We start from the raw sequence: 11645 nt of genomic DNA on the forward strand, positions 1-11645 counted from the left end.
AAAAAACTTACCGAATTTCACAAAAATCACATTTATAAGGTTCTACACCGTCATGAACAAGTTTATGTTGGTTTAAAATACTTTTTTGTGTAAAACGTTTCGCACACACATCGCACTCGTGTTGGTTGCTTTCCTCATGAATTGGTTTACTCTCGAGTAGTTTGGTATCTTCGTGCTGTTTTTTGCATCTGAATCAATAAAAGACAGAAGTAATCAAGGAAACGAAATTATTTTAAGATGTATGTACATATGTATATAAAAAAACTAAACATTTACATACAGATAATGCTGAGAGCATGTTTTCATAATCATGTACTCGTATATACAAATATTACCTCCAATGGAATTAAAGTGGATTGACAATAATTCTCTTTAAAAGCCATTAGTGCATAAATTAATTCGCAACCTTAAATATCACCTAGTGATGCAAAATATCTATCTTTATGACTTAGGTGGCATAGTACAGTAAATTTCTTTATTTTGAGCTGAAAAATAAATTGTTAGTTTGACTATCTCAAAATATTAATTGGTACCTATACAGATTACAGCTGTTATATTGGAATTGAAAAATTATAAAAAAAATTTTAAGTTACAAAATGACTTTTAAATATTTAACGAGCTCGAGGCCATATACATATATATTCAGATTAAAACCCGGATAGATTTTATATATATGTATATATTTTAAATTTTATTTAGTCGATATTTCGACCTCAATCTGAGGTCATTCTCAAGAACTCTTGGGTGTATATGTATATGGCCTCGAGCTCGTTAAATATTTAAAATTTATAAATCTAAGGCCGAAAATAATCAGAAGATAGTTACAAAATGACTTAAAAAATATAATTTTTTTCCGTTTTGCTCCAATAATTACAGAACAAAGTGATTTTGTGGTAAAATGTATAAAAAATTATAAAAGGTGAAATTTTGCTATTTTCCTTGTAATCCCTAATATAAAGAGGAAATTGCGAAATATGAAACAAAACATAAACTATTATGAAAATAACCAACAACGTACGTGGATTAGTATGAACGCGAGTGAAAGGTGTCAACGTGGGAGGTTGGGATGGGCAGAGCATCCTTGGGCTTGTCTTAACGATAGTTTTGTCCTTCCAACAAAACTGACAAATAGTTTTGAAATACATATTACTGATTTTGTGCTTGGCGTGGTGCCATTTAAAAACCAAAAATTAACATTATTACGAGAAATAACGGAATTTAAATATTATTGAATAACGGAGCTGTTAATAAGAGACGAACATTGAAATTTAAAAGCTGGCGTGGTGCCATTTAAAAACCAAACTCGTTTTATATACATAACGGGATAGTGTCAACAAGCCACATATTGAAACAACATACATTTATATAAAAGAAAATTCTCGAAATTTGGAAAAGGAAAAGAAACCTTACTGATTTTATGCCTGGCGTGCGGCCATTTAAAAACCAATTTTTACGACAAATATATTTGAAAATTACATGAAAAATAAATGAAAACAACTTATAAACTTGTGCCTGGCATACTGCCATTAAAATACAAAATTGAACAAAAACTTTGATGTGAAATTAACATTTCTACGAAAAATAACGGAATTAAATAAAATTGAATAACAAAGCTACTGTGGATAACTTGAACTGGCATTATCGGATTAGTCGACGCCAATCAGCCTCAACACGTGTTGAGCAAATCCAAAAAATAAAAAAAAAGAAGAATGTTATGAAATGTCTGATAGCTGAAAGATCAAATATATAAGCTGTGAATATTCTATAAAAATAAAGAATAGCATTAAAATCGACGTGTAAAAAACCAGTTGTTAATTACCCACCCGCTATTTGAATCTGATATTTATAATGTTTTTTTTTTTTTGTATAAGTAGAGAACGTAGCAGTATAGAAAATAACCAGCAAATAGTGGTAAACACGGCCGCCACACCATTTTTTCATTTATGGCTAAAACTCCTTGAAAAAATTACCAAATTTCGTATTCATAGTTTTCAATTTCATTTGTTTTTATGGTTTTCTATATAAAATTTGATTAAGACATAACACATACGACGAATAGGAGACCTTGTGAATGGTCACAATGCTGTTATGTTGAAAATGAATAAAGGTTTTTCATCAACCAAACGTAGAATACCCGGGCTTTCTTAGAAAGGTCTTCGGCAAACATAACGATTTTGATTGAAATGAACCTAAACTTATTGCACAGTTCAAATGTGCAGAAAAATAAATTTTTGAACTGCTGTGGCCTTTCTAGTTATGACGCACAGCGTTATGGCTAACAGCGGTACCACGGGGCATGGACCATGGATAGGATGGATTAACCTGCTTTCATTGGGCCACTTGAGGGCAGTAGGCTACCCTAAAGTCCAATAAAAAAGTATAAAAAAAAGGCTTAGGGAGAAATATTACACAAAAAGTGTATATTATTCAATTATTTCTAATCAAGACATTTCTTAGTTTTCCCACTTACATACATATATTCATGAATTTTGAAAATATTCAATATTTTTTGTAGTCATTAATGTGCTTTGATTTGATGGTATAATAGCGGAACATGAACTCTTTGTCTATATTATTATTCGTTTTTCATATCATATAAACTTTAAATTCTATATCTGATATTCAGCCCTATTCTGCATTTCGACTTGGATTGAAATTTTTCCGTTTGGCAATTTTGGTATTCTGTGTTCCAATCTCTTTCGATCCAACTTCGAATCGTTCGATTTTGTGTATTCTGCATTTCGATCGTAGTTCCGTTTTTCTAAGTTGCAAATTTGACGGCGGGAAATATTTTCTTTTTATTTTTTTATTAACTTATAACAGAATTTTAACAAAAATGTAAGTAAAACTTGTTAAGAAACGTAAAAGACTTGATGATGATTGTTTTTTATATGTTTCCAGGTCAAAAACAGCATGTCGATGTCGAAGTCCTTGGACACATACTTGAAAGCATCCTTATTAAGTCGAAAGTTTTTTTTTGAACCTAAATAAGAAAACAAGTCATTAAACTTTACCACTTTTAAGTTCAATTTCTTACAATTCGTTGATTGAATTTGCCAATTGTATAACAGGAACGCCATTAACCTCGAGGCACGAAGGGGGAAAATAAAGCCGCATCGCCTCCTGTTTATTAATACGTACGAAGACTTCCCAAATTGAGCCAACCAGTAAAAGACTTGCCAAGTATCTTTCGACGCTTAACATCACAGTCACCCCCATTCTGCATTTCGATTACGTTCCCGTTCTACGCTCCGCTTTAATCGAAGCTGGGTATTCTGCATTACGATGGAATCGTAACGAGAAGAGGAAGAGCAAATGATTTTTCGAAATCAGCTGTTTGAACGGAATTTATGAACATTGGAACAAAATAAATTAAAGAAAATTTGTAAAAAAAAAACCTGAAAAACGTTTATATTTTATTATCCACGCCATTTTGTACTTTTTTTAGTGAAGTGATTTCATAATTGTATGTGTGTTTTTGTCGTTCTTTTGGCCAATTCCCTGCCGTGGCCACCAAGTTTTGTTAAACGGATTACTGCACGAATATAGTTGACACTTCCTGAATTTTATGGATGCTAATTTCATTGCACAGGCCTAAAATGCTTTATGAAGATTTATTTACTCTTTCCGCAAGGTTTGTTTACGTTTTCGCTTCACCTTCCTCTACTCCGGCAGCTTGCCTTGGCATATAACTGGACCCAACGAACAGACACAAATTATAGCTGTCTATTATACTGGAATCAATGGCCGCAGCATTATTTGTGGAGTTGGAAAGCAACGCATACGAAAATGGCCAGGGGAGAATGGAAAGGCAAATATTGCGAGATTTGTGTAATCGATTTGAGATGAGTCACGAATTGTAAGAAATTGAACTTAAAAGTGGTAAAGTTTAATGATTAATTTTCTTATTTAGGTTCAAAAAAAACTTTCGACTTAATAAGGATGCTTTCAAGTATGTGTTAGATACTTTTGCGGGGCAAATATGTCCAAGGACTTCGACATCGACGTTGTTTTTGACCTGGAAACATATAAAAAACAGGCATCATCAAGCCTTTTACGTATCTTAAAAAGTTTTACTTACATTTTTGTTAAAATTCTGTTATAAGTTAATAAAAAAATAAAAAGAAAATATTTTTCCGCCAACAAATTTGCAACTTAGAAAAACGGAACTACGATCGAAATGCAGAATACACAAAATCGAACGATTCGAAGTTGGATCGAAAGAGATTGGAACACAGAATACCAAAATTGACAAATGGAAAAAATTCCAATCCAAGTCGAAATGCAGAATGGGGCTGAGTAGTTCTGAAATTCCGTGACCTAAATGACGTTGGGTTGTGTGAGAAAGATGTATTTATCGAAAAGTAACATTTTCAATTTTTTGTTTTACAAAGAAATCATATTGTAACGAATTTACTTGCAAATCCTCTTATTTGCAATCCTCTGCTAAGTTCGAATCACTAAACTGTTGAATAAATAACTCCAATATTGAACAGTGGAAAAATGGCCTTTATTAAAGTACTTCACAATAACACTTATATTTTGCTACTCTCTGGCTTAATAACCAAACTGATTGATAGCTCAAATGAAACTCTACTATTCAAAATAATTCTGCTATAGCTCGCTAGATAGCGCTTAATTGAAATCTTAAATCAAACTGAATTACTTCTTACTCGCCTGCCCCGCTTTTATAGTTTACGCTGCATACTTCTAGGCTTTTCGATTTCCAGAAGTTACTAGTTAGTTTCGGCTACAAAATCGCCAGCCACAACTACGTGCACAAATTATTGCTCTCTCTTGTGACAACTCAGATAAGATATATGCATGTGTTTGTGCATTGCCGCTCCGCTGCTCGTATACGTACATATGTGTAGACGCAATTATTTATTCGTTTATGTAGATACATAATGATTGAATTATTGATGTGAATGTTTGTAGTTTACAGTCTCTCGCGCATACATAGGCGTATAAGTAAATGCATCTGTGTGTGACATCTTTCGGCTGCCTTATATATGTGTATACATGATTTGATTATTGACGTAAATACTGCTTATCGTGGCCTTGGCATCGCCTTAGTGATGGTATAACTTAGTGATGTTAATATCCGTGACACTGCCCTCCACCTAAGTCTGATCGTCCCGATCAGACAAATCTCTCGATCTAAACGCTGCTAGCATCGCCATATGTACCACTCTTCTACTCCGTGGTTTCTCAATGCTTTGTATGCGGTAGATGATATCACTGATATTCTTCACAACCTTCTACGGGCCTTCCCAACTGCACCGAAATTTGGATGGAACACCTTTCCGCCGGTGAGGGTTGTATAACAGTACCAAATTTCCCTCCCGGAAACCTTCCGAATTATTTTCCTTGTCGTACCTGTGTTTCATCTTACTACTCATTATCCTCGATCGTTCCCTCGCACTCTGTTGCTCGGCCAATGAAGAACTACTTCGCAGAGCTTGCGCTGGACGGATTTGCTTTGCATAATCAGTATCCTTCCGACGCTTCACAACAGTAGTGTGCCTTGGCTTGAAACTACCCTCGCATTCTTTCTCGGAAATTCGTTGCTTCGTTTTCCTGCGTCTTTTAGGTTTTGTCAATGCCAGTGTTTCTCTCGCAGGTACTTTTGATTTTGATTTATTTGGCCCATTCGATCTATCAACCTTTGCCTTTGACTTTCGTGGTCTTTGTCGAGTCTTTTCCACCAGTACCCGATTACTGCTGAACCCTTTTTCTAAACTAAAGTTAAGTGGTATGTCTTGGTTCTTATAGCGCATAATTTTTCTCCGCATATCGATCCTGACGTCATGGTCAACCAAGAAGTCCACTCCCAATATGACTTCATCAACGATCTCCGCCACAACGAATTTGTGTAGAACCATGACTTTTCCAATTAATACCTCACATACCACTTCGCCTTGGACTTGATTATATTCGCCTGTGACCGTACGCAACCTTGCTCCAGGTAATGACTTTACTCTCCTGTAGACCAAATCAGATCGAATCAAGGAATGAGATGCCCCCGTATCTACAGTCAGTACACGCTCTTTACCATCCACATTCCCTCTGACGGTAAGACTGCTTGATTTCCTTCCAATTTGCGACACAGATATCACAGGACATTCAACAGCCGGGGCAAGTTTTCGTTCTTTACATTCGACACGCTCTTGCTCATTTCCGCCAGCTTTGCGTTTACGGCCACCCACATTGTTGGAACTATTAGGACCAAGATCGCAATGACGTACAATGTGACCGGGCTTCCCGCATTTGAAGCATTTGATAACTCTTTCACTCCGCTTTTGCGATCCTTTCAGCGCCTCCAATATTGCGTCTACCCACTCTGGCCTTTCTACTTCCACACGGCGTGCTTTGAAAACTGGCTTACACAGAAGCGACGCTGTTTCCTGAATCAGAGCTTGTGACACCGTTTCTGCGAATGTTGGCTTTGGACTTGCGTATGTAGCCCGCTTCGTTTCCACATCTCGTATGCCATTTATGAAGCTCTGGATTTTTACCCTTTCAGTGTATTCCACGGGTGCGTCCGCATTCGCTAAATGTGCTAGCCTTTCAATATCCGACGCAAACTCTTGCAATGTTTCACCAGGCCTCTGGAAGCGGTTCAGCAACTCCATTTGGTATATCTGTCTCCTATGCTCAGTTCCGTATCGTCTCTCTAGAGCGCCCATCAATGCTTCATAACAGTTCCGTTCGCCCTCTGGAATGGTTTGTAAAATCTCAGCTGCAGGCCCTTTCAACGCCATGAACAGTGCAGCAACTTTATCTTCCACATTCCAGTTGTTCACTGTTGCGGTCTTCTCAAATTGTAGCTTAAAGACCTGGAAAGGAACAGAACCGTCAAAGGATGGTGTTTTTAGCTTTGGATTACTAGTTGAAACTGCTGGGCGATTTAGTTGCAACTGCTCGGCCTCGATTTTTTCTTCAAACTGTAAAATTTTTGTATCTTGCGCCTCCAACTTCGAGGAAATACGTCCTTCTTGCTCTTCCAGTTGAGCAGAGATCTGCGATGATATCTGTGCTGAAATTTGAGCCGACATTTCGGATATCCGTGCCGCTTGTGCTTCCATCTTCGATGTAATCTGTGTCGACATTTCTGACATACGCGTTTCTTGTGCTTCAATCTTCGATGTTATTCGTGTCTCTTGAGATTCCATCTGTGATGACATATACGTTTTCTGTTCTTCTAGTTGTGATGACATGTTGGTGGATATTTGTGATGATATTTCTGTTATACGTGCCTCTTGCGCTTCCATATTGGATGTTACTGTCGATGTTTGAGCAGTTATTGCAGCCAATATCATGTTCAAGTCTGTGCTGGTAATTGTCTGCGATGTTTCGTTTTCTCTTCAATTTTTGTTGTTGTCTCGTCCCCATCAGGATAAAAGACATACTCGTCCACATCAATTCCTACTGCTTCCATTGCCTCTCGTAGCCGTGCCTGAAGTTCGAGTTTAACGCCGCTTGTATTCAATCCACGGCTCTCCAACTCATTCTTCAGTTGCTGGATCTTCAATTCACTGAACTTTGCCATGTCCAAGTTGTATTCCCAATCTTCGGAATTTACTCAACAATTCCTCTTCTGACACCAATTGTAACGAATTTACTTGCAAATCCTCTTATTTGCAATCCTCTGCTAAGTTCGAATCACTAAACTGTTGAATAAATAACTCCAATATTGAACAATGGAAAAATGGCCTTTATTAAAGTACTTCATAATAACACTTATATTTTGCTACTCTCTGGCTTAATAACCAAACTGATTGATAGCTCAAATGAAACTCTACTATTCAAAATAATTCTGCTATAGCTCGCTAGATAGCGCTTAATTGAAATCTCAAATCAAACTGAATTACTTCTTACTCGCCTGCCCCGCTTTTATAGTTTACGCTGCATACTTCTAGGCTTTTCGATTTCCAGAAGTTACTAGTTAGTTTCGGCTACAAAATCGCCAGCCACAACTACGTGCACAAATTATTGCTCTCTCTTGTGACAACTCAGATAAGATATATGCATGTGTTTGTGCATTGCCGCTCCGCTGCTCGTATACGTACATATGTGTAGACGCAATTATTTATTCGTTTATGTAGATACATAATGATTGAATTATTGATGTGAATGTTTGTAGTTTACAGTCTCTCGCGCATACATAGGCGTATAAGTAAATGCATCTGTGTGTGACATCTTTCGGCTGCCTTATATATGTGTATACATGATTTGATTATTGATGTAAATACTGCTTATCGTGGCCTTGGCATCGCCTTAGTGATGGTATAACTTAGTGATGTTAATATCCGTGACAATATGTAAAAGAGTTGAAAGTGTTACTTATCATATGACACGCCGACATGTTATTACACAAACTCTCAATATATATGTATCATGGAACACAAATTAAGTGGGAGGTGCTGTCAATATAAAACTAATTAGTGGCATTCTTTAATTTAGTTTTGAATTGATTCAACACCCATAAATCCACACGTGCATTTGAAGCAAATTCTTTATTAAATGGTGCATTGAATTGGGATCAGTCTTTTCAAGGCAACTAGTGTTAAAAAAGCCTTTTTAAACGGTTTTAATTAGCTTGTGAACGAATTTTGTAATTAAAATTTAAGTAACTTCCCGATAAGCTAGAAGCTTATAACTTGGAATATAGTTCAGAAGCCGATGACAATGCAATAATAAGATTTAAAAAACTCCGATAGGTGGCGCATGGATCGAAATATTTCAAAAAATCATGTGGTCCGATTTGGCTCATATTTGGAGCACATATTACATAGAAATAGCTTCGCTTCCCGAGACAGTCAGTTATATGTACCGGAGCGACTTGGGATTTTCCCGATCAAGGACTGTCATTTCAGTGTAACCCCATTTACACTGCTACAACAACAACAACAGAAATAGCTTTATGAAAAAATTCCCTCTAGATGCGGCAAGGATCAAGATATTAAAAATACTCGTATTTGTGGTCCGATTTGGCTCATATTTTGAACAAATATTACATACAGTCCGGAAGAAGTGACATAAAAACACTTTGGAATTCATTAAACACAAATTGGCGGGACCGGACCTACTTGTTTTATGCCGACTCCGAACGGCATCTGCAAGGCAGATCAGTTTTCACCGAGAGCTTTTCATGACACAAATACACTGATTGCCAAACACTGCCGAGGGGCGACCCCGTTTAGAAAAATTGTCTTCTAATTGTAAAAGATAGATAGATAATTAATTGAGGATCGCACTGCGACCATTGGTCTATTGTACCCTCGTGCTAATTGTAAAAACTTGTTTCTAAAATTTTGGTGTTGCTTTGCCCGGGCGTGAACCCAGGGTTCCGGTGTGATAAGCGGAGCACGCTACCATCACACCAAGGCGGCCGCCATTAAAAGAAACGCTTCCTCGAATTCCAAAGTATTCTTCCCCAGCGGGTTAGGGGGTTAAAATATACCCGCGGTTGGTATGCCTGTCGAAGAGGCGACTTAAATACGAAATAGATTCAAGGGGTTCTGTAGCGGAACCCTTTCAGGTTGCCAGTGCAATATATAGCTTCCCCAAACCCAATTGTCAACTTCACCTATCCGTGGCAAATCCTGTTTCATTAACAGCCGAGGCTCTGGCGAACCCGAGCTAGGGGGTGGGAGGGCGGTATGGCCTAGAAGGTCGCATGTGGTCATAATAAATTCTTCCGGAGATGGTCGGGTCTAGTACCGGATCTGCATCCGGCAAAGGACCATCACCTCGATAACACTCCCCAAAGCCTTCGTGGCGCCGAGTCGAGCATTCTTTGGAAGGATCATGAATTGAGGATTTAGATTGTAACAAATTGTGAGGAAAAAGTCCTTGTAATATTAGCCACTAAATGAAATAAATAGAATGAGAAATAATAGGCACTTAAATAAAGACTAAAAACTTGAAAATAAAATAATTAAAAAAAAAATTTTAAGTTAAACGGTTTTATTGAAAACAATACTTATGTACATCAAGTTATAATAATATGTAAAGCTGGAAAATAATTAGGTAGGTTGTTGTTGTTGTTGTAGCGATAAGGTTGCTCCCCGAAGGCTTTGGGGAGTGTTATCGATGTGATGGTCCTTCGCCGGATACAGATCCAGTACGCTCCGGTATCACAGCACCATTAAGGTGCTAGCCCGACCATCTTTTAATATCATTATTACTTAATGTAAGTATTGTTTTCAATAAAACCGTTTAACTTAACAAAAATTTTTTTTAAATTATTTTATTTTTATAAGTAAATTGTTCCATCAAGAATTAACGAAAATTTGTTTTTCCGAAGATCCAACACTTTTCTTCTTAGTGCTTTCTTGCTCAAATTGTGTGGGGAGTGAGAGAGGCTAGCATTTGCCTTTGTGCTGCTACGTTTAAATGATTGAGCAATTTTTGAATATGTGAACATTGCTAACAAATGTGGTAAAGTCTTTTTTGTCTGGGCTTTCTTCTGAACGCCGGCATAATAAAAAAAATCTTACTTACGTCCCAGTTATTTGCTGTTCCTCGAAATCTGTAGCCAAGTCTTCGCTTTTTATAGCTATTGTTGAATGCAAAGTGCCCACCTCGCTATATTCAATGTGGATTTCATCATCTTCAATGGGCTCGTTTTTGATAAAACAGCTTGGCCCGTCTTGAGAGTTTTTGCCAGATATTGTTGAATGCACCGTGTCACCATCACTATCTTCAATATTGGGTTCCACATCTTCATTGGGGTCGCTTTTGATAAACTCCATTAAATTATCCTCCGTATTTTTACAGATTTTCTTAGAGTTTGCTAAATGCATGTCATTTTCAATGATGGGTTCATCATCTTCAATGGGCTCGTTCTTCATTAATTCTTTTAAATCTCCTTGTGAGTTTTCACAATTTCTCCCAGAGCTTGTAGAAGACACGGTGCCACCAAAACAGTTTTCAATGTTAGGCTCATCTTTAATGAGCTCGTATACGATAAACTGGCTAGTCTCGCTTTTATTAACAAGAACGCCTTTCGAACCTCCATAATGTTCCAATAATTGATCGTTTGGAAGATCGTCAACAGGATTTGTTTGTGGTGCTTCAGATTTAACTGCGTGCTTACTTTCAATAAGGGGTTCCTTTATGGAAAGATTCAGATTTTGAAAAGTGCTGGGTTGAAAACTGGTAGACGGATATGAATCTTCGTCGCTGGTTCCCGTTTCGCCTTCAACTGTTTCCTCTACCATCGACATATTTGTTCCAACTTTTTGTCTAAACCTTGTTATGCTACAAAAATTTAAATTCCAATTGAATTAGAGTTGGCTAATAATCATGTACCTGTTATTCAATCACATCGACTGTAGGAGCAGGTAAATCACAGCGATGGTTCTGAGAAAATCGCCGTGACTGAACGCCAGACAGCAACCATTGTACAGGTTTACAAGTATGATATGTATGAGAGGGAAACAATTTCTTTCCCTTTCTAACACACGGCAGTTTGACACTTCGGTCAGTGTCAAACTAGCGTGGAACCCAGTGGAACCTGCGTGGAACATGAGTTTTGACACTGAACGAAGTGTCAAAATTACCGGGGTTGCTTCGTCGAAAGCGACACAGGGAAGCACAAAAGGGATCGGAATATCAGATATGGGTTGCTGTGATGG

General features: G+C 37.3%; 1 protein-coding gene across 3 annotated transcripts in view; it reads right to left on the minus strand.

Annotated features, from left to right (window-relative positions):
• The window catches only part of LOC137249243 (zinc finger protein 678-like), a 58490-nt gene extending 47185 nt beyond the window's left edge, over window positions 1-11305 (minus strand). For all 3 annotated transcript variants that reach the window (XM_067780559.1, XM_067780558.1, XM_067780557.1), the window contains exons 1-2: window positions 10510-11305; window positions 12-188 (exon numbers count right to left, since the gene is read on the minus strand). In XM_067780559.1, the coding sequence (XP_067636660.1) occupies window positions 12-188; window positions 10510-11234 (902 nt within the window). In that variant the 5' untranslated portion in view covers window positions 11235-11305. The remainder of the gene's footprint in view (window positions 1-11; window positions 189-10509) is intronic.
• Window positions 11306-11645: the final 340 nt, after the last annotated feature.

Source organism: Eurosta solidaginis, chromosome 4 (genome assembly GCF_040869045.1).
Source record: "Eurosta solidaginis isolate ZX-2024a chromosome 4, ASM4086904v1, whole genome shotgun sequence".
In the NCBI taxonomy this organism is placed as follows: domain Eukaryota; kingdom Metazoa; phylum Arthropoda; class Insecta; order Diptera; family Tephritidae; genus Eurosta; species Eurosta solidaginis.